Source organism: Musca autumnalis, unplaced genomic scaffold (assembly GCF_047663935.1).
Source record: "Musca autumnalis isolate F117 unplaced genomic scaffold, ASM4766393v1 scaffold_4, whole genome shotgun sequence".
In the NCBI taxonomy this organism is placed as follows: domain Eukaryota; kingdom Metazoa; phylum Arthropoda; class Insecta; order Diptera; family Muscidae; genus Musca; species Musca autumnalis.
Genome location: NW_027411977.1, coordinates 173,379,119 through 173,404,056, shown reverse-complemented (window position 1 = coordinate 173,404,056; position 24,938 = coordinate 173,379,119). Strand labels below are relative to the sequence as shown.

The following is a 24,938-nucleotide window of genomic DNA, read 5'->3' as shown; positions in this document are numbered from 1 at the left end:
CGGACATGCATAAATCGACTCAGAAAGTGATTCTATGTATATCCCCAAAAGGAACTATGGGTCTATCTTGTTTCCATATACATGGAAAAAACTTAATTAAAACCATTTTACTTCAATACAACTCGTGGTGAAGGCTATAAAAAGTTCAGCTCTTTCTTACTTGTTGAATTTAATACAATGGTACAGGAAACAATTTTATATACGATTTTAAAGTCAATTCGCTATAAAATAAATGAAATGAAAAAGAAATTTTAAATCGTATAGAAAGAAGTTAATAATGTTGTTTTCTTCTTGTTTTATTAGTTTAAAATTTAAAAATAATCGAAATACATAAATACCTGGTAACTGATAACATCACCTGTAACCTTGACATTTTTTAATTATAATATTTTTCAAAGCAATATATATGGTAACATGGGGCGCCTGTGCCACTGGGGCGGCTTTGCCATCGCAGATTTTCTTGAAAACTACAAATGCTACAAAAAACCCGTTAAAACGAAAGTTGTTAATTTAGAGAAGATCTATCATATCCCAAAAGATGGAATTTGTATCAAATACATGATTGAGGTTGGTCGCAGTTTTTTGTTTTCAGGGTATTGAGAAAAAAGTTCATGGAAGGTATATTTTGTTATATCTTGTTTACCTTTAGTGATATTCAAAATACATTTTAAACCGTTAAAAGACAACTTCTGAAGAATAGAAATCCAAATAACTTGTATTAAAAAATAATTATAAATGCCAAAATTATTCATATTATGAAAAATGTTGGGGGTGGGGCGCCTTTGTCAGTATGAGGTTGGGGTGGGTTAATGTGAGAAATTTGTCGGGTTTAACTGATATTATTTATGTTATAGATATACTGTACTATAATATGAAGTCACAATCAAATATTATGCTAAATCTATCGTATTGATGCAATATTATATCTTTTGTATATAAATTCAACATACCAATTTCATTGAACGTTAGGATCAGTTTCTTTTTGTCAATTTTAATTTATTTTTTGATTATTCAATAGATAAAACGTCCCTTTATTGTACAATGTTGATATTTAAGGAAGCAGTATCGTAAATGAAATTTTAGAGTTTAGGCATCCACGTAGGTGGCAAAGCTGCCCCATGGGTGGGGCGGCTTTGCCGCTTTTTAGACATTTTGTAAATTCTAAAAAATTATATTTTAAAAACAAAATTATAAACATTTATATATCAAAACTTATAGCCAAGATGTGCTTTTACTTTTTCCAAAAATAATATTTGAAAAAACTTTAACGGTGTTGATATTAGAATATTTTGAACAAAAACGTGGCACACCCGCCCCATGCTACCATACATACGTACAAACATGATAAGAAATTTACTCCTATATAATACATATAAAAGCCAAAGCCAGACATTACCCAATACCATTCTTCAAGTGTAGGATATCCGAAGCAGTTCTTAGCATGAAGTTTGCTTTAGCATTTTTAGCCTGTGTCGCCTTGGCAGCGGCGACTACTTTACCACAAATCAATGTTGCAGATAAAAATTTCTTGGAAAAGCAAAAATTCCTGCTGGAGATTGTTTATCGCGTAACTGATCCTTTAATGTTTAAAGAATGGATTAAATTGAGTGACAAATTAATCACTGACAAATCCTACTATAAAGTAAGTAAATGTAAATATGTAAGTGCATTAGGGCTATGACCAAAACGCACTAAGTCGGAACCATGTGGGGATATTGTCCTTAATCTCCGCTGCAAAAACAACAATTGAATTTCAGACGGCTTTTTTTCTAGAATTGGGCAATCTCGGTAAATTGAACGATCCGGATCACTATCTCGTTCAGTGGACACCGGTAATTTCTTTGACACCACTGCGTATACTTAATTTCACACGTTGGTTTTTATGATGTTACTCATTCGTTTTTAAACGAGGACGGTGATCCAGATCGTTCAATTGAACGAGATTGCCCAACTCTATTTTTTCCATGTCACAAGGGAAATTGCCAGATTTTTTTTTTTTTTTTTGAACTATCACAAGGTTAATTTGCATTTGTAATTGATTATTTTACATCTCTTTAGCACTACGACGATCATATGGAAAAATTCTGGGAATCCTATGAAATGAAGATATTGTTACCCAGAGGTGAATTCTTTGGAGCACTAGTCAATACACATTATCAGCAAGCATGGGGCCTCTTTAATTTCTTCTACTTTGCCAAGGACTGGGACACATTCATGCGTAATGTCTGCTGGGCTCGTATGCATGTTAATGAAGGAATATTTGTGTATGCTCTGAGCATGGCGGTTACTCATCGTGAAGACTTCAATGGCTTGGTTCTACCGTCCATCTATGAAATCTTTCCGCAAAATTTCCTCAACAGCAAATTCATTTATAACGCGGAGAAATTCGACTATAATTTTTGGAAAAAACTTGAAATGTACAAAAAGGAATACAATGAACATTTCCAGGAAATGAACATGTACAATCACAGTTACTATGGTGGCGATGAATACATGAACAATTGGAATATGTGGCAATGGTGGAAACAAATGGGTCTTAACAGCCACCATTGGTACGTAGAAGATAAATTTATGCTACGTGAAAACATCCGAGAATTCAGTCAGAACAAAGAATGGAGTGCCATGTTCAAGGACGTAAAAATGTGGTGGATGCCAGTCGATTATACCCGTGACATTGATTTCTACAATAGAGAATCAGCTCTTTCTTATCTTACCGAGGATTTAGGTTGGATGTCATTCTGGTATTATATGAATATGGATAATGCATTTTTCTTGGATTCAGACACTTTCGGTTTAAATGGTCGTCGGGGAGAGTTTTGGCTTTATGGTATTCACAAAATAATGACTCGTTATTATATGGAACGGTTATCCCACGGTTTTGGTGAAATCCCCAATTTGATGCAACTAATTGAACACGGCTATAAACCTCAATTGGTGGCTTACAATGGAATTGGCTACAGTTATCGGCCAAATTATTACGATTTTAAAACATATGCTAACCTCGAAATGTTCAACAAAATTCATAATGCCTTCCAACGAATTAACGATATAATTGACAAGGGCTACTACACGATGTATGATGGCCAAATTATTGATTTGCGAAATCCTGATGCATTGGAGCATATCAGTAACATAATGCAGGGCAATATTGATGTGTTCGATAAGTACTTCTTTAATTACTATTACATGCTCAGTCATATGTTCATTGCCCAGGTTGACAATCATGACATTGAAGTTACTCCAAATGTGATGCTCAATTTCGAAACAATGGTACGTGATCCCTATTTCTATATTTTTCACAAGAAAATTTCCGATGCCTTTTTGCGTTTCAAGGGGCATCTAAAACCATACGCAAAGGAAGAACTTATGTTTACTGGTGTTGAAATTAAGGATGTTCATGTGACGGAAATGGTCACATACTTTGATTTGGTAGACTTTGATGTGACCAATTTGTTAAATGACAATATGATTTTCCATGAGGGGAAATTCGTATGGGATAAAACACTGTTTGCGCGACAAATTCGTTTAAATCACAAACCATTCCAATTTAATTTATCTGTTGCATCCGACAAAAATCAACAAGCACTCCTTCGAGTATTCCTTGCTCCCAAATACAACGAGTATGGACGAGTTCTTCCTTTAGCCGAGAACCGTGAACATTTCTTTACATTAGGAAAATTCGCGATTGATTTGAAGGTTGGCATGAATATGATTAGTTACAGTTCAGATGATTTCTATTGGACCCAGAAAGATCGCACAACTTATACAGAACTTTATCACTATGTGATGATGGCATTGGATGGCAACTACGATTTCCCATTGAATACAGGAGATAGATATTGTTTGTACCCCAATCGTCTTCTATTGCCTCGTGGTTGGGAAAAGGGAATGCCAATGCAATTATTCTTTATGATAACTCCCTATGAAATTCGCAACGAAGATAATTCAATGAATAAGACTTCGTATTCGTGTGGCTTCGGTTATGGCGGACGTTTTACAGATGACAAACCCCTATTCTATCCCTTCGATCGTCAAATCGTTGAACATGAATTCTTTGTACCAAATATGTACATCAAGGATGTTGAAATCTATCATCGTGACAACTTTAGAAAGTACATGGAACCGAAGTATTACACGGAGGGAAAATTTGACTACGAATTTTTCGATAATTATTACACAAATGAAATATAATTAATAACTAATTAAATGTTGTGTCTTATATATTTTTTGAAATAATTAATATTATTAATAACAAATAAATTTAATATCGTTAATATGAATAAATATCATATAAGAACATTTTTATCAAATAAATTGAATGTATACATATAATAGTCGTCCATGGATTGGTTAACTGGCGTGGTGCCTATAAACTTCATAGCCTCAATTAGTATGTTTAATGTGCTATTTTGAAAACCACACTACTCGGGTAAATATTGCTATTGCGTTATAGTATGATGGTAATTGCCATCCAGCCCAATGAATTGAGAAACCTCAGGAGGTCTCCCAGACCTAATTCGGTTGTTTCAGCGAGGTCGTGTTGGGAACAGTCGTCCCAGAGCTTTCTATATTCATAGCATTTGAACATGGCAGGAACAGACGAGATGTTCAACCGTTTCCTTTTCTTCTTCGCTTTCGTAGCTGCGGCGTAGTTGTTGTTTGCATGATTACCAATAGCCCAGTGACCGGTTAGCACAGCAATTAGTCTTGCCTTGAACTTTGAACGTTTGATGTTGTAAAGTGACCATGCAGATTATATTTTACATGTTAGAGCCGGATGCTGATCTATCTAGTTCGTCTGTTACCAACAAGACCCTTAACTTACTATCCCTAACTTAACAAGTTCTTCTTTACATTCCTTCACTAGCTTTGATTTGACAATGTTAGATTCTAATGTTAGGATCGTCGCTTGATTGTCGACAAAAATTCCTATTGAGTTTGATATGTGATGTTGAAAAACACTGCAGTCCTCATGTAGCTTTGTAGATGTAGCTTTGTTCTTCCAAGAAGACATCCGAGCCGTCTCCACATTTCACGTTTTAGAATCGTCAGTATATTCCTTGATGTTGTGACCATCAGTGGTGATGCGTTATTCAATTCAGCTTGGCAATTTAACTTCAAAATCCCGAATCAGAGATCATTACAGGGGAGCAGTAAGCACACAGCATGTCCATATGCTCTATCTCTCCATATGCCTTGATCGCATAGCCATGAATTACAGATGGACGCGTATCAGGCTGTTCAATTTTCATGTTTAGTACGTTCTCTTGACACGACTTTTAATGGGCAATATTTTAAGCCACAAATTTAGTAGAATCGTGCATATCGTGTCATACGAAAAAAACACATTCACGCGCGCCCAAAAAATTGGTTTTTGTTGTGAACAGCGCCATTTAAGTTATCCATGGATTCACCCTCAGGCAACTTCTTTTGGTCCAATATTCAGAATATTCAGGGAAACAAACCAGAGACGTAATACACCACATAAGTAGCCGCCGCAAATCCATTCCATGTTTCTTGCTTTGGGTATGAAGCTACGTAGTTGAGGGATAGACATCTACTGTAGACGTGCTTTCCGCGCTTTGTAGGACTTTTGGTATAATGCCATCAAAAGTTGTGTTAGTACCTCTATAGCACATAGTAAGGTTGTTGGTAGTTATGAAATCTAAGACGGACTCACCTTTGTAGTTAGTTTCAGTCCTGCTCCACAAGGTGAATTTATCTTGCGTCATCACATCTCTATCAATGATGATTGTGTTGTGAGGATGAATAAATATTCATACGGAATTCAACACTTAAGTCTATTAAAATATTAAGATAATACCACACCGTAGTACCAGTTTGTGTGGCCGGAAACGAGCCAGCAACTTATGGCGTCACAAGCCTTAGGCTGATAAGAACACTTCATAGCATTTGATGACTTTGGGCACTTGTTTGGGCAACTTAGTTCCTACTTTATTACATTCCACTGTGGTGATAGGGGTCAGCTTTCCCTCCTTGTCGTTAGCCACAACAACCAACAGGTTGTCCTTAACGACTTCGTTGAAGATTCGTTTTAATGTTGAAGAGTTAGTTGAGGTGTGCTTTAGTTTCTTCTTATGCCCGTAATTTCAAAAATGTGATAACATCGGTGATGTTTATTCATGATTTCACAAAATCATTCCCAAATACATATAAGTGTTTTAAACTTTTAATACATTGACAACGATCAACCAGGTAAAATCCTTGGTGTAAAAAACACGACTGCTTTTGACCCGATAACGTTACCTAAGACTTGAAATTATAAAATTTTACTTACACGGGGGATATCTACGAACTCATAAAAACTACGCGTTGAAATTTCGGGCATTAGCCGGCTTTATGTGCTCTGTCCGGGAGTTAGATGGACGATCGTCGTTTTAAGAGATTTTGCCTCTCTGGCAATCCTCTTTAATTTTAGTACAATTGAACTGAACTGGCTAGCTACCACCTACTGGCAAGATGCTAACCCTGCGTTTACACATGACAAGACAGTTGAGTTCATGTATTGATTGTCAAAAACCAAATACTTGCCTGTGTGACGTATGCGTAACTACATAAACAATTGCAAAATTATGAATGAAAATCATCGATTTCTTTTTGTTTTCCGTTCACATATATATTTTGTTTTTATTCATGTTCTTTTGTTTTTAACACATCCCAATTATTATCTCACTTATTTTTGCAAAATGTCAAAAAATTATTAACCCGACTGTCTGTGTAAAAAATGATGGACAGCTGGGAGACAGCCGACAAATGTATATGTGTTAGTAAATCGGAGTTGTATTTCAAGACAAATTGTCTGGTGTAAAAGCCTAGTAAGATGTCATCCTCAGAAGAGTTGGCTGACTGCAACCGATGGGTTTTGTTTTGGGGGTTTGATTTTTATACCCTACGCCACTATGTGGGGAGGGTATTATAAGTTGGTTTTGGCCAAAAAGTTTGTAACGCATCGAAATAATGGTCGTAGACCCATACTTATTTATACCAAAATGAATGTTTCGACGAGCTGAGTCGATCTTGCTATGTGTGTCCGTCCGCCTGTCCGTCTGTCCATCTAACCCTTGTAATCACGCTACAGGTCGCAATTTTTATCGGATCGTCACAAAATTTTTGATGTTGATGAGGCTCGCGGAAGGGAAGAAGCCTATTGATTTGGTGATGGTCGGATAATATTCAGGGGTCGGAATGGGCAAAAAACTTATTTGGAGAAATAGTCAACGTTTCATTTCAAAGCAAATATATCCGCATCTATAAGGGGTATATCAAAAGCAAAACCTGCGAATGAGTTGTCGTAGGTGGTCAACCAACGAAGATATCGCAATAGTCGATAGTACAACCCAACTTTAAATTTATGCGATTTTAATTATAATGACGAGTGTTTAAGTTCGATACATTGTTTTCCCCTTCCGCAGCATTACAATTAACTGCATTAATTGGCCGCTCTTTCGAGCTCAATGGGGAAATCTTCTCTGCCTTTCTTTTAGGAGTCATATTCGCCTGGTTCGGATGCTGGGAGAGAATATTCATTCTTTCCCACACTCTCTCCTAAAAGTCACATTCGCTCAGTTCGGATGCAGAGGGGCGCTTTCCAATGCTGCGGTCGTCGTTGTTGATCACGACCTTGTTAGCGCTATTATGCTCACTGGCAACGACACTTGCTATTTAACTTTCGAAGGAGTCACACTCCTATTGCAATATCGTTTCGTAGCTTCACATACAAAAGGTAACTGTTTCTTGTACCAAGAAACTCACTTTTACCACCAATAAACCGAAAATATATTTGAAACTGATACACTCGTGTTTGTCTTTTATTTCTTCTCTTTTCATCCCTGAGCTATCGACGGTCAGTGGTATCACGCCAACAACGAGTATCAAAGCTTTGGTTGGGTAGCTTTCAAAAGTAAAGTCTGTCTATGAAAGTAGAATATCCCACCTTTACAATGATGCAAAGTAGGTTTGCGTAGGTGGCCAAATAACGGAGATATAGCAATAGTCGGTAATACATCCAATTTTTAAATTTTTTTCCAAATCGCGCTACAGGTCGCAATTTTGATCGGATCAGGATCAGGGGTCGGAATGGGCATAAACTTATTTGGAGAAAGGTCAATGTTTTATATCAAAACCAATATCTCTGTTTCTTTCAGAGGTATATCAAAAGCAAAACCTGGCAAGGAAAGTTGAAAATATCACCTTTACAACGCACTTTAGGTAATTTGGACAGGTTTTTAGGCAAAAAGTCGATTTTTGTACTTTTAATAACGCGAGTTTTCTAATTTGATTCGAAGAAAGCACATCTCAAATTTTATGGATGTGCAATTTGTTTTCAAAAATGCTAAAAACTCGCGGTATAATTCGAAGCTAAAATCTAAATTTCGAAGACAAAATAAAAAAATTTAAAGCAGATTTAAACTCAGATCCGAATTTAAACGCAATTTGTAAGAGTTTGATAATAATCAACTACATAGATATGATATTCAGTGGAATGGTGGCAGTGTGTACTTTCTGTTTTAAGAAATAATTTTCTTCAAAATGTTTGTTACAGCAGAAAAAATCGTCATATAGGATACAATCTAAGATTTTTTTTAAAAAAATTTAGCTTTATATTATAGACTTTTACAAAATTGTCCAACTTTGTCTGAAATTCTGCCACCGGAAATATCTTCAGCAAAGAGTTCTGAATCAACTACATAATTACCAAGGTGCGATTGTTTGCTTTTTTTGTGTTATATCACTTTTTTGAAGGTGTCCTCCTTGCAGAAAAAACATTTTTTTTTTAATTTTTTGTTTGGTGACGAAAATATTAAACACAAAAAAGCATCCGATTTGAACTAAAATGACATTTTCTTTAAAGAAATATTCACCTTGAGTTGTAAAAATGTACAGACGTTCTGTGGTCAACGTTTTTGTTAATTATAGTCCTAATACGTGTAAACTTGGGATCATGATTGCGTGATTTATTTAGTGCTTTTAAAAAAATAATATTTATAAATATCTCTAGGTAGGAAAACGAAAATTTGTTCGTTATATCTGTAAAATTCTTACTAAAGCTTTCTTTTAAATATCATATGTTAAAATATTTGAAACAGTGCATAAATTCTTCGATGTCCGCTTGTGCTTTAAATCCTAACAAATTGTAAAAAATTCTACTCGCGGGGTAACAATTTTTGTTCGTTATAATCGTGATCGTTTTAAGAGGCTGAATATGTACAAATATTAAGAAAAAATCTTTGGAAACACAAAACTTTGTTCGCTATAAACGTAGTTTCGTATAACCGATGTTCGCTATATCCGAATTTTACTGTGTAATTCTTTGTTTTATCTTACTTTTGCATATAAAGCATTCAAAATGTATAAAAAGCCCATAAGTCCACCGCTATTAATTTTTACCTCAAAAACACGCCAAATTACCTATATTGCAACGATGTAAAGTAGGTTGTCGTATATGGTCAAACCACAGAGATATCGTAATAGTCGGTAATGCATCCGATTTTCCGATTTTTTTTAATCACGCTACAGGTCGCAATTTTGACCGAAGATGAAAATATTACCTTTATATTGGTGTATAGTAGGTTGGCGAAGGTGGTCAAACAAGGGAGTACCACAATAGTCGGTAATGCATCCAATTCTTCCATTTTTTGCAATCACGCTACAGGTCGCAATTTTGATCGGATGGTCACGAAATTTTGGTTGCTTATGGGGTCCCCGAGAGAAAGAGGCATATTATGTTTTGTGGTAGTCGAATTATATTCCCTAAAAGAAATGTTTACCAGTGAAAAGCTTATGCACAGGGGTAGTGGTGTAGGGTATCACATGGTCGGCCCCTTCCCGACTATAGCCTTTGCTCACTTGTTATTATTAAAATCGAAAAAATGAAAAGTTGTGTTTCGTGAGGATCCGATCAAAATTCCGACCAGTTGTGTGATTGCACAAAAAATGGAAAAAGGGATGCATTACCGACTATTGCGATATCTCAGTTGTTTGACCACCTAAGACAACCTACTTTACATCGTTGTAATGGTGATATTTTCTACTTTCCTTCCCATGTTTTGCTTTCGATATACCTGTTACAGAAGAGAGATATTCGTTTTGAAATAAAACGTTGGCCTTTTCTCCAAATAAGTTTTTTCACATTCCGACCCCTAAATAATATGTGACCATTGCCAATATGAATAGGTTTTTTTCCTCTGTGAGACCCCCAAAATAGCTACGTGTAGAGTATTACAAAAAAAATTAAAAAATGTGATGTATTACCGACTATTGCGATATCTACGTTATTTGCCCACCTACGCCAACTTGCTTTAAATCATTGTAAATATGGGATTTTCTACTTTGATAGCCAGACTTTGCTTTTGGAAGGTCCCCAACCAAAACTGTGATACTCGTCATTATTGTTAAAATCGCAAAAATGAAAATTTATGTTCTATTAGCGGCTATTGCGATATCTTCGTTGTTTGATCATCTACGACCTACGTTACATCGTTGTAAAGATGATATTTTCTACTTTCATTAACAGGTTTTGCTTTTGATATACCCCTTATAGAAGCGGAGATATTCGCTCTCCAAACAAGTTTTTTGCCCATTCCAACCCCTGAATATTACACTGTCCGACAGCCAAAATTACACTTGAACCGGACTATATACGTTTGAAAATATAGGCAAAATGGAGGATTTCTGGATTTCATGTGTCCAGAATTTATGTTCTTTATGACAAGGGCTACAACTTTGCCTCCATGAACAAATTAAAATTCTTCGCGGTTTAGAAGATATGCGCCTGCCAAAATGCTCACTTTTGACTTAATTTTTCAAGGATACTTTTGATGCCCTTTTTATCCTGGAATGCAATAATTTATAATTATTATATAAAGCCTATACTCTCCTCTTTAATATGACAGCAATACCGGCATAGTACGACGATTACAAGTATTTAAAATATATTTGGGAAAAATGTTGACCTTTGAAATTTGTTTGACATCTAAAAGGTCAAAACGATGAGAAATCGAAAAATTAAAAATGCCATTATACTCCATTTTGCCTATACTTTCAAAAGTATATAGTCCGGTTCAAGTGTAACAAACTTTTTTGAAAATTCTCGGTCGGTGTTATCCGACCATCAACAAAATCAATAGGCTTCTTCCCCTCAGGGACCTCCACCAACACCCAAAATTAGGTGACGATCGGATTAAAATTGCGACCTGTAGCGTGATTACAAGGTTTAGATGGACAGACGGTGTAGGGTATCACATGGGTACCAAAGGGGTGTAGGGTATCACATGGTCGACCCCGTCCCGAGTATAGCCTTTGCTCACTTGTTCGAATATACGTAAGATGAAATTCTAAAGTGGTCCACTCCTTCCGGTATCTCCCACATAAAAGTTCGAAAATATTCGCTAAAATGGTACGCTCGATATCTCATAGCAACAGATTTGGTCCAAGCTTTGGATCTCGAAATATTTTGTGCCAATTGAGAGATGGGCGCGATATCTACCGAGAGGAATGACTCCCAAAATAAGACCCACTTCCAAAATGGACTATGTCGGCCCATTCATTTAGGTACCTCCCCCGTAAAACTTTTGAGCTTTAATCCAAATCTATATTTTTTCGGCAAGTTCATACGCCAAAAAATCTGAAAACCCCCTAAATACATAAGTTTTTGTTTAAAAAAATGTTTGAATTCACACAAGCTGAGGGTATATCTCTGCTACTTTTTTACTTGCTAATTTATTTCTCTATTACCCTGCGTTGTTATTTTTCGACAACAATCAAAATAGGTATGTGCATTCTCTGCAATGTGGAGACACGTGACAGTGGGAGTACTTAAGTTGGTTTACATATGCGGCTACGAGAGTTTTTAGGTGTTTCTGTTGAATTCGCATTTAAACGAATTCATCAGTCACACTTATTCTTGAGCTCGAGTCGTCATAAAATTGGGGAAGGGTTCTTTGTTTCAATAAAAAGAACTAACAGAACTGATGAGTCCAAGTGGCGTTGGATGAAACTAGTCTTCTCGGCCATCCCCTAAAGTAATCAATTTTAACTACATCCCACTTTAAACTTGTTGTTTTTAAATTTGAAAACAACAAATATGAGAATAACTTTGACTTACCTACAAATAGTAAGTAAAACACACATCTCAACAAAACTGCCAAAGTGAATTTTGTTTTTTGTTCATGTTCTTTTCTATTCAACACATTTCAATTATTATCTCACTTAATTTTACAAAAAATGTCAATCGGCTGGGAGTCGGCTGTCTCCGACTATGTGTTAGTAAATCAGAGTTGTATTTGCAGATAGACTGTCTTGTGTAAACGCTTAGCTAATCAGTTAAACATAAAAATGTGGCAATTAAAATTTTGTTTTTGAGAAATATAGATTTTATGGTTAAATAAGAAAGTAAACGTCTATCTTATGGTGGATGGAATAAAATGAATAATAAATAAAATAACTAAAGCTCCAAAATACCGAAAATCGGGTGGTACCATATATATGGGGGCTATAATAAATCGTATACCTATACCGACAATTCTCTGTAAGAATGTTTCATACCCTTTGCGAAGACTAAATACTAAATTTAAGCCATTTCGTATTTTGCTAAAACCCTTAAAAATGCCGAAAACGGGCGTTACGGTTCTATGGTGGTAATATCTGAACATGGGCCTATACTGACAATTCTCTTTGGAAAAGGCTAAATAAAAGTTTAAGTGAGCTGCAGTGTATGTTTGATTACAGCATTACAACATCATCTACGGTACATATTGCGAGTTACAAACTAGTAAAGTAAATTCGAAAACAACGCTTTAATGCTTTTGTTTAGAAGTATAGACAGAGATATATGTATGCATGTGTGTATATAGACGTATTGTTTGTCACATCTCATGTTTTTTAATATTTATAAAAATAAAAGTGGCCAACATAAAATCTTATCTCTGAAAGGTCAAACTTTCTACACATTGCATCAGATATTATGACATGTTTCAAATCTGTGTGAAGAATTGCAATTATTTCTGTTGTCCAAAGCCATCTAGAATTTTATTATTGATAAGTTAAATGTATAAAAACGCTAAATTCGTTTCAGCAACCAACAGTCTTTAGGCTTACAACGAAGGTAACTTAGCTAGAGGAATAATCGATATGAAAATAGCAATCGCATTTCTAGCCCTGGTGGCTATTGTGTCTGCGGCCAGTTTGTCGCAGGTCAAGATTGCCAATAAGGATTTCTTGGAGAAACAAAAATTCCTATTCGAGATTGTCTATCGTGTGGAGGATCCTTTGATGTTCGAAGAATGGATTAAATTGGGAGAAAAATTCATAATTGACAAGTCCTATTACAGCGTAAGTTTGATTTCATTTCGTATTTAAAAATTAGAAATATTAAAAATCTCATTTTTCAGTACTATGACGAGCATATGGAGAAATTCTGGGAAGCCTACAAGATGGGAGCACTATTGCCACGTGGTGAATTCTTTGGTGCTTTGGTAAAGAGCCATCACAAACAAGCCTGGGGTCTCTTCAATTTCTTCTACTTCGCCAAGGACTGGGAAACATTTATGCATAATGTTTGTTGGGCTCGTATGCATGTTAACGAAGGAATGTTCGTTTATGCCCTCACATTGGCCGTCATTCATCGTGATGACTTCGAAGGCCTTATGCTTCCCACCATCTATGAAATATTCCCACAATATTTCTTCGATAGCAAGTTTATTTACGAAGCCGAGAAATTCGATTACGATATGTGGAGCAAGTACATAATGTATGAAAAGGAGTTCCAAGACTTTTACTACAAGAACAACAAAAACTACAATAATGGTGGATACATGTACATGAAGGATTGGAAAATGTGGCAGTGGTGGAAACTAATGGGTATTGACAAGAGTCATTGGTATGCCGAAGAAAACTTCATGTTACGTGAAAACATATACGAATTTAATCAGGACCCTAAATGGAACAGCATGCTTAAGGACGTGAAAATGTGGTGGATGCCTGTGGACTATACTCGCGATATTGATTTTTACAATAAGGAATCTGCTCTCTCCTATTTCACAGAAGATTTGGGTTGGAATTCGTTTTGGTACTACAAGAACATGGACTACGCATTTTTCTTGGATGGCAAAACATTTGGTCTCAACAAAGATCGCCGAGGAGAATTCTGGCTCTATACTGTACAGAAGCTCATGTCTCCCAGAAGTATTTTGGATAAGTGAAATCGAGCATGGCTATGTCCCCCATTTGATATCTTACAATGGAGTAGGTTTCAGCTATCGTCCCAATTACTACGATATGACAACTTTTGCCAACGTTGAAATGTTGAATAGAATACGCGGTGCTTTCCATCGTATTGAAGAAATTGTTGATACCGGATATTATAAGATGTATGATGGTACTATGGTGGATTTGCGCAAACCGGAGGCCATTGAATTCATCGGCAGCATGTTGCAGAGCAACATGGATGTATTTGATAAATATTTCTTCAATTACTACTACATGTATTCCCTTATGTATGTTTCCGATGTTGATTACCATCATATGGAAGTTAGTCCAAACATTTTCCTCAACTTCGAAACTATGTTGCGTGACCCTTTTCCCTACAGATTCCATAAGAAAATATCCGACGTATTCTTCCGTTTCAAGGACCATTTGAAACCCTACACCAAGGATGAACTAATGTTCCCAGGAGTTGAAATTAAGGATGTGCATGTGAGTGAATTGGTCACATACTTTGATCTGGTTGACATTGATGTTACCAATTTGCTGAACGATAAAATGGTCTTTGTTGATGGCAAATTTGTCTGGGACAAGACTCTGTTGGCTCGTCAAATGCGATTGAACCACAAACCGTTTACTTTTGATTTAACCGTCTTTTCCGATAAACAGCAAAAAGCTGCTATTCGTATTTTCATTGCACCTAAATATGATGAATTTGGACGTTACATTTCCATGTCTGAAAATCGGGAAAATTTCTTCACCCTTGATAAATTTGTTGTGGATTTAGAACCAGGAAAGAACATGATTTCGCGCAATTCCAACGAATTCTATTGGACTGGTAAGGACCGTACCACCTACACCGAGTTGTATCATTATGTAATGATGGCATACGAAGGCAAATATGACATGCCATTGGATATTAGTGAGCCGCATTGCATGTTCCCAGACCGTTTGATCTTGCCTCGTGGCTGGGAAAAAGGCATGCCAATGAGAATGTTCTTTATGGTATCGCCGTATGAGGAAACCAGTCACCAATATTCCTCATTTGATGTTACCTATTCATGTGGCATTGGAACCGGTAGCCGTTTCACCGACTCTAAACCATTCTTCTATCCCTTCGATCGTAAAATCGACGAATTTGACTTCTATGTACCAAACATGTACTTCAAAGATGTAGAAATCTATCATTTAGATACCACTAAAATGTATATGAAGGACGAGTACAAGAACTATGGCGAATTCGATTACACCTTCTTTGATAACTATTACACTAAGTACTTTAAATAATGCAAAGCTTGAATAAATCTTTTGAAAATTAAACGTCTCGTGTAAATTTCTTAACAATGAATACATAATAGAATTAAATAAGAAAAGAATTATTTAATTTATGTAATTAAACGAGCTATATGACGTAAGGAGATTATATTCAACTGGTTAGGTTAACATCCTCAGGCATATTAGATGTTGTTGTTACTAGACAATTTTCGTCATCTTTCAGAAAGACATACCACAATACGATGGAAAAAAGCTCTCGATTGTAATATGATGCAGTATTGAAAAAAGAAGGGAGTCAAATGACTCGTCTTTGGAAATAACAAGCTTCAATTTAAAATGCAAAATTGCAATGGTGGAAGTATAAATACCCAGCAAAATTTGAAGGAAGGAGTTCTTTGCGATGACGTGATTTCATGTCATCTTTTGCATTGGTTCAAAGGAACTCGTGAAAGATCCGATCTTTTCATTAGGATTTGAACCAATGCAAAGGAAGTCGTGAAAGATCCGATCTTTTCATCAGCATTTGTACCCATTTCATCGATCCAATAGAGATGATGTTTGTGTTTTTATTTACACACCTGTTTATTTTCATTTTGGTATGTTCCAGTACTGCAAAAATCTACTATTTTTTACTATTTTTTTCCGATAACATAAAGGAAAAATTTTTATCGTAGTAAAAATTAGTAGATTCTTGCAGGTTCTGGAACAGACCAAAGTTGTTAGAACTGTCGTCGTAATGTTGTCTTACATTTCCTGCATATCAGATAACTAAAACTTCTAAACAATTGGTATTGTATGAAGCTCGAAATGTCTGCAATAAAAATGAAGTCCCAATCATCGAGCTAAAAATAGAATCGGGCTGCACACATTGCTATTTTAAAAGTTCCCTTATATGTACTAAATCTGACATAGAACGAAATCAATCAAATCTCGCTTCTTGGAATTTGAATAAAAGTCCGAAACGAAAAGGAACAAGAATCTGAAAATAAATAAGAAACGACTTTTGGAAAGACACAATTCAAAATAAATTAATTAAACATATATGGTATTTTCCAGAAAAAGTCTCTCCTCCCCGTTCTTTACATTTTGTTCTTAGAGATCCCTAAAGCAAGCCGGGTTGTAGATCTCTACATATTTTCGTCACTAAACAAAAGAGTATAAATTTCCCAAATGTTGTTATAAAATAACAAAATTATAAAATAAAAGTAATTTACGAAATAAAAATACTTAGAAGAGTGCATTTGGAGTCCATGTCGAAATCTGAACTGGTGATGGGAAGATAATAGAAACAAGTAAGAACGGCGTTAAGTTCAGCCGGGCCGAACTTGTTATACCCTCCACCACAAATTGTATTGAAGTTAAATGGAATAGTTAGTTTCCTTTCGTCTATGAAGAAGACTTAATACTAAATTTCAGCAATTTCGGTAAAATAGTGTGAGGCACCATTCTATGGGGGATATTTCAAAACGTCGATCTATACCGACAAATTTCTGACGGAAAGTTTTTAGGCTCAAAAAGACTAAATACCAAATTTCCTATATTTCGGTAAGAGAATGTGGCTAAAACTAAAAAAATACCGAAAATCAAGAAGAAGCTTCTATGGGGATATAGGAAGACGTGGACCTATACTGATAATACTCTTCTGGAATATTTTATAACTCTTGGAAGACGAAAAAACGAATTTCAGTCATTTCGGTTGGATATTGACGTCACAATCTTCAGTATTACGAAAATCCGGAGAACCATTCTATGGGGGCTATATCGAAACGTGGACCTATACCGACGAATTTTAGTCAGAAATGGGGCAATATGAAAGCGTGGACCTGTACAGACATATTTCTGGCGAACAGTTTTATATCACTAAAGAAGAAGACTAAATACCAAATTTCAGCCATTTTGGTGGAATATTGAAGACACAACCTTCAAAATACGAAAAATCGGGAGGTACTTTTCCATGGGGGCTATATGAAGGCGTGGACCTATTCCGACAAATTTAAAGGGGAAGTTTGAGTACCCCCAACAAAGTCTAAATTTCAGCCATTTCGGTGGAATATTGAGGCCACAACGTTCAAAATACCGAAAATCGGGAGGTACCGTTCTATGGGGGCTATATGAAGGCATGGACCGATACCGACAAAGTTCTGGGGAAAATTTTATACCACCAACGTAGACTCCGAGGGCAGTTCGGAAACTTCTTAGCCTAGCACAAAAAGCGCGGTATAAACAGAAAAAAGTTAAGTGTTTTGGAAACTTCCATCTCTGTTATGAACACATGTTAAATTTTTCGATCTGGCAACCCTGAATGTGTTAGGTGAAAGTGCTCCTTCATATGCAACAGTAAAAAATCGGGTTGCTGAATTTAAACGTGGTCGTACAAGCATTGAAGATAAACCACGTAGTGGACGTCCAAAAACAGCAACAACAACAGAAATTGTAGCCAAAGTGCATAATATGGTATTAAATGATCGACGGATAAAAGTGCGTGAAATTGCTAATATCATGGGCATCTCAAATGATCGAGTCCATTTCATTTTGCATGAAGAACTACAGATGAAAAAGCTTTCTGCAAGATGGGTGCCGCATTTGTTAACAGTCGATCAAAAACGCATAAAAATGAAAATATCTCAAGCTTGTTTGGATCGTTTTAAGCGAAATAAAATGGATTTTAAGCGTCGTTTCATAACTGTCATGGATCCACCACTATACTCCAGAGACAAAAGAACAATCCAAACAATGGACTGAAGCTGGAGAAGTGCCCCAAAGAAGTCAAAAACAATTCAATCGGCTGGTAAGGTTATGACAACGGTTTTTTGGGACTTCAAAGGTATTTTATTGATTAACTATCTGCAAAAGGGTAAAACAATAAATTCAGAGTACTGTTGCAACCTTTTGGATCAATTAAATGTACAAATTCGAGAAAAACGTCCTGGCTTACAACACAAAAAAATAATTTTTCATCAAGACAACGCACCAGCGCACAAGAGTGTTTTAACAATGGCTAAAATCAAAGAATTAAAGTACGAGTTGCTTGACCATCCACCTTATTCTCCTGATTTACCTCCCAGTGACTTTTACTTGTTCCCAAATCTAAAAAAAATCCTTGCTGGCAAGCGTTTTACCTCAAATGAAGATGCAATTACAGTTGTAAACCACTATTTTGAAGACCTTGAGGAAAATTATTTTAATCAAGGGATAGAATTGATAGAAAAGCGGAGATTATATTGAAAAATAAAAATATTTTTGAAAAACTAACTATTCTCTTTCATTGATAGGCTAAGAAGTTTCCGAACCGCCCTCGTAAGTACCAAATTTCAGCCATTTCGGTGAAGCAAAAACCTTCAAAATACCGAAAATCGGGAGGTACCGTTCTATGAGATGTGGACCGATACCTACAAAATTCTGGGGGAAAGTTTTATACCCCTAAAGAAGACTACGTACCAAATTTCAGCCATTTTGGTAGGATAATGAAGCTAAAACCTTAAAAATACGGAAAATCGGGAGGTACCGTTCTATGGGGGCTATATGAAGGTGTGGACCGATACCGACAAAATTCTGGGGGAAAGTTTTATACCCCTAAAGAAGACTACGTACCAAATTTTAGCCATTTTAGTAGGATAATGAAGCTAAACCTTAAAAATATCGAAAATCGGGAGGTACCGTTCTATGGGGGCTATATGAATGTGTGGACCGATACCGACAAAATTCTGGGGGAAAGTTTTATACCCCTAAAGAAGACTACGTACCAAATTTTAGCCATTTTAGTAGGATAATGAAGCTAAACCTTAAAAATACCGAAAATCGGGAGGTACTGTTCTATGGGGGCTATATCAAAACGTGGACCGATATATCCCATTTTCAATACCAACCATCCTGCAAGTAATAAAAACTTCTGTACCAAATTTTCACTCTCTATCTTTAAAATTGCGAGCTGTATCTTGATTTCAACAGACAGACAGACGGACATTGTCAAATCGACATAGAATTTTATGCTGATCAATAATATATATATACTTTATAAGGTCTCCGACGAATATTTCGATGTGTTACAAACGGAATGACAAATTTAATTATACCCTCCATATGGTGGAGGGTATAAAAACCTTTTGAAGATGGAAGAATATCAGTTGCGGAGAACGGAGGAAGTAATCTTTTGCGTTGCAGCGGTGGTGATTACATTGCAATTTTGGATGTAAACTTTTTGCTGATCAATTAATTGTAGTTATTTCGTGAATTCGTTTGAATTAATAAAGAGTTTTGTTTGTCCATATTTCAATAGAGCATTTCCATTTTCCTAACAAGACATTAAAATATCATGCCAAGGGGTTGGTGAAAATGACATGTCAAATCATTGGTTAAAATGACATGCTAAAGCATTGGTGAAAATTACATATCAATGCATTGGTTAAAATGACATGCTTAGGATCCAAAAAAGAACGTCATCTTTTGGGGTCACGCTCATATAAAATTCATGAGTGAAAATGACAAAAAGATGAAATGCCAGATCACTTGCACCCATAATTCAACTTATGATTTTTCATCGAAGATTTTACTGGGTAGGGACTCCAAGCCCACTGTGCAATTTTTATACCCTCCACCATAGGATGGGGGTATATTAAGTTTGTCACTACGTTTGTAACTACTCGAAATAATCATTGTAGACCCCACAAAGTATATATATTCTTGATCAGCGTGCAATTCTACATCGATATAGCCATGTCCGTCCGTCTGTCCGTCTGTCCGTCTGTCCGTCTGTGGAAATCACTCTAGCGTCCGAACGGATTGACGTAGGTTGATGAAACTTTGGGAAAATATATTATATGTACGTAGGACTTTTGGTATTGAAAGCGGGCTATGTAGGTCCACGCTTTCGTATAGCCCCCATACAAAATGACGCGTGACGCGTCGTCGTTTTAAGGAATTTTTAAGATATTTGTCCCATTTTACCACCGAATTGGTTGTTATTTGGTACTTTGTGTCTCCAGAGGCCAGAAAACATTCGTACCAAAGTTGGGTTATATAGGTCCACGTTTTGGTATAGCCCCCATATAAGGCCCCATATAAAGTACGCATCATTTTAGTATATTTTGAATGTATTAGACCCGTTTGACCACAGAATTGGTTGTAATTTGGTATTTTGTGTCTCCAGAGGCCAAAAAACATTCCTACTAAAGTTGGGTTATATAGGTCCACATTTTGGTATAGCCCCCACATAAGGCCCCTTATAAAGTACGCGTCATTTTAATATATTTTGAATGTATCCGACCCATTTGACCAAAGAATCGGTTGTAACTTTGTATTTGTGTTTCCAGAGGCTAAGAAACATTTCTACCATAAAATTTGTATATAGGTCCACGTGTTGATATAGCCCCCATAATACGATATCTCCCGATTTTCGATATTTTGAAGGTTTTAGCCTCATTATCACACCGAGACGACTGAAATTTGGTATTTGGTCTTCTTTAGGCTTATAAAACTTTCCCCCAGAAATTTTTAGGTATAGGTCCACGCCATCATATAGCCCCCATAGAACGGTACCTTCCGGATTTCGGTTTTTTGAAGGTTGTGGTCACATTAATCCACCGAAATGGCTGAAATTTGTGGTGGAGGGTATAAAAAGTTCGGCCCGGCCGAACTTAACGCTTTTCTTACTTGTTTTTTGCTATTTTTTCTTTAATAGCTGATTAAACAACAAAACGTACAAAAAAAGATTTTTTCAAATTGGACCAATATTAAAGAAGTTATGAGTATTTCTTTGCATGTAGTTTTTGCAGAATTTGACTTTTTCAAGGCGCGATATCTCTGGAACCGTTAGTCAAAAAAATCTGATAATATACTAAAATGTTTTGTTAATCAGCAACATCACCACAGCAAAAATAAAGGAAAAAGTGTCCGATTTCACTCAAAAATCCCCATATATATATAAAATTCTTCGAGACTGGCATGATGTTCGAAATTAAACTCCTCCGAAACGGCTGCACCGAATTCGATGGAATTTTGTATGTGCAGTTCTTAGGTCTGAGAATATGTTTTTAGCCGTTTTTTATACTGGTCAGTGGAGTGACCAGAGTACTTCCCCCACAACATTTTTTAAGAAAACGTAAAATCAAAAATATTTTTGAACGTATTGTTTAAAAATTGCTTGCAATACTATGGTAATAACTGTCTTCATTCTGAATGGTCATCTCGGAAATGGAATATCGCGGTCAGCCCAATTTTTCAAAAATTTATAATTATAGATAATATCCTTAATTTTAGACTACAAAAACGCTATAAACACTGGCTTCTATAAGTGGGAAAACGCGATCAACCACACATTTTGGAATACAGTACAACCCCGATAATGTTAAATGTCGATTTACCGAAATTCCAAACACATACAAACACATTTTTTTATTGTGTTGGTTTTCAAATACAAACATTTTGATAGTTTCCCAACATACCATTCAGTCTGATTTTATAAAGTTTACGAAAAACAATTCGTATAAATACATTCTACAATTACACGGATAAGCTAATAATTCGCATACACATTCATTATTTTCAAGAGAATCAAGTTTCGTTTATTCTCCAGTGGCTACACAAGAATTTATAATTCAAATATGATGTTTTGTTCGAGTAATCTTGGTTTGTTGGGTTGTCTTGGGTAATGGAAAAAATGTGTGTATTTAAAATTTTCATTTCAAAAACAAAAGCTCTCTTTTTCAATTGAGTGAGTAAATTGACACACACCGATACGAGAAGTGCGCACTTTGAGCAGCCTTGATTTATAAATCAGGCAAAACATAATTTCAAAGATAGTTAAATAACTAGAACGTCTAAAATATATGCATTGGTCACTAAAGCGACGGGCCAGCAATTCGGTGTCTATAATCTATCTGAATGTATATCGAGTTCTTAAGACTGACAATTAAACTTCCGAATTGTCTGGACCGAATTTGATGAAATTTTGTGTGTTGGTTCATAAGGTGGGAAAATACCGAAAATGGAGGGGGTGGGGGTCCTCCCCAACAACGGGTTTTAACAAATCGCGAAATATCCGAGATTATTAGACATATTGGTATTCAATATAATAGCAATTGTGGCCTCTGTCATTAATGGGTGTTTCGGAAGCAGAATACCGCGATCGCGTCCAATTTTTGAAGACTTTATTCTTACTGATTAGATTTGCAAATTTAGTAAGTGGGACAGCAAACATGGCATGAACAATGACTTCAGTGGTTGGAATAACTCGATCAAGACCACAGTTTTAATACAGCAAAGTCTGGATAAACGCAATATCGTTTTGAAGTATTTTTTTATGAATAACATATTCAGTGAAACAGGACTTTGATAACAATAAGTAAAAACGACGTTAAGTTCGACCGGCCCGAACTTTTATGCCCACCACCATAAACTATATTGAAATCAGGTTTAAGCCATTCCGGTTGAATAATGTGGCTAAAACATTAAAATTCCCCAAAAATCGGTAGGTATCGTTTTATGACAATTCTCTGCTGAAATATTTGATACCTCCAAGGAAGACTAAATACCAAATACAGCCATTTCTGTTAAATAATGCCGCTAAAACCTTGAAAATTCCGAAAATCGGAAGGTATCGTTCAATGAAGGCAACATAAAAAAACTTCTACCGAATATTCAATGCGGGAATGTTTTATACCCACAATGAAGACAAAACATCAAATTGTAGCCATTTCGGTGGGATAATGAGATTAAAACCTCCAAAATATCGACACTCGGGATAATTCTTTGCAGAAATGTTTTATACCTCTAAGGGAGACTAAATACCAAACTATTGTCATTTCAGCAGGATAATGTGGCTAAAACCTTGAAAACGCCGAAAATCGTGCGGTCAGTCGGGGCTATTTCAAAATTCGGACTGATATAAACAATTCTCAATACCAAGCATGCTACGAGAAAAAATAGAAACTTTTGTACCAAATTGAAAAGCTCTAAGCTAAATATCACGAGCTGTATCTTGATTTCAACAGATAGACGGACATCGTCATATTGACTTATTTTTTATGTTGATCACAAATATATCATCACCATAAATTCCAAAAGTCGTAACTAACAAAAAAAAAAAAAAAAAAAATTTTGCAGGAAAAGCAAAAAACGATATAAAATTAAAAACTGTTTTGTGGAATATTAATATTATGAAGGCGAGTATATAGGATATTTTCAATCATATACGAATAGGAGTAAGTAATGAAAACATAACCGCGGAAACGCTTCGTTTTGAGATCCGTCATTACAACAAAATCTGAAAAGTTATCCCATTTCCCGAAATGCCTTTTCTTGAATAGGATCGTTATTTTTTAACGTAGAAGCTTGACATTTTGCAAGAGCATGTATTTTAGTCTTTTGTATTAGATTCAATCAAAAAACAATTTTTGACTTTTTTGGAGATACGACTGCGGGCATTTATGGCGACGATATACTTTATAGGTTCTCCGACGAATATTCCGATGTGTTACAAACAGAATCATAATGTTAATTATACCCTTCATCTTATGGTGGAGGCTATAATTTTACAATCAAACAAACATACCTGTAGTGGGATTCTCTAGGGCATTTTTTGGAAAAGTTGGAAAAGTTCAAATAAAAGTTGACATTACTGTTGCTATCGGTAGAACTTTGCGACTAATTTTTGTGGGTCGCTTACTTACCGAATAATATCGTTAACTACCGACATTATAAGCATTTTAATTTTAACGATTTTTGTCGATAACCAAAAAATGCCTTAGAGAATCCCATTACGGGAGCATGATGGTTATACCAAAACGTCGATTTATCGTCAATTCGTTTCGAAAATTTAGAGGTATCAATATTAGATAGATAAATAGTAGATAGATTACTAAGGCTTACTTAATTCAAAACGACGGGCCAGCAACGAGGAACCGGGTCAGCTAGTTGTTTTATAAAAATTTTGTCACTTTTCGGCTCGTGGTACGCTACGACTTTTAGTGATCCGGCAGTCGGAACACTACGTGTTTAAGTGCTCCGCAGTCGAACAGTACAGTTTTCATACGGGCACTTTCATACGGGCAAAATGTGCCTCATCGAAACAATGGTTTTAGACTCCAAGTATGTTTGGACGAAATGTGTTTCAGACAATTTGGAGTCGATTGAGCAATGTCCGTCTGTCTGTCTGGCTGGAGCGCACTATAACTCTCGAACGGATAAACCGATTCGGTTCAAATTTTGGCTTTCGTAATATTTTACCCAAACTTAGTTTAAGTTCGAAGATGGGCTATATCGGTTCACTCCTTCCTGTACCTCCCCCACAAAATTTCCAAAATGTTCGGAAAATTTGTGCGCACGATAACTCTTAAAAGGAGGATCCGATTTGGTCTATACTTTGCCATCGTGAAATGTATTCCAGACTTAGATAAGGTTTCAATATGGACTCAATCGATCCACTCCTTCGGGTACCTCCCACTCAA

The 24,938-nt window shown here is 35.9% G+C and overlaps 1 protein-coding gene and 1 pseudogene across 1 annotated transcript; both read left to right on the top strand.

Moving 5' to 3' along the window:
* The first annotated feature begins 1,441 nt into the window (after nucleotides 1-1,441).
* Nucleotides 1,442-4,191, top strand: LOC141403163 (larval serum protein 1 beta chain-like). Its single transcript, XM_073985336.1, has 2 exons — nucleotides 1,442-1,642; nucleotides 2,059-4,191. Exons 1-2 carry the CDS (start codon nucleotides 1,442-1,444, stop codon nucleotides 4,189-4,191), a joined length of 2,334 nt encoding a protein of 777 aa, XP_073841437.1.
* Nucleotides 4,192-13,123: 8,932 nt separating this feature from the next.
* On the top strand, nucleotides 13,124-15,507 carry LOC141400915 (larval serum protein 1 beta chain-like; annotated as a pseudogene).
* Nucleotides 15,508-24,938: the final 9,431 nt, after the last annotated feature.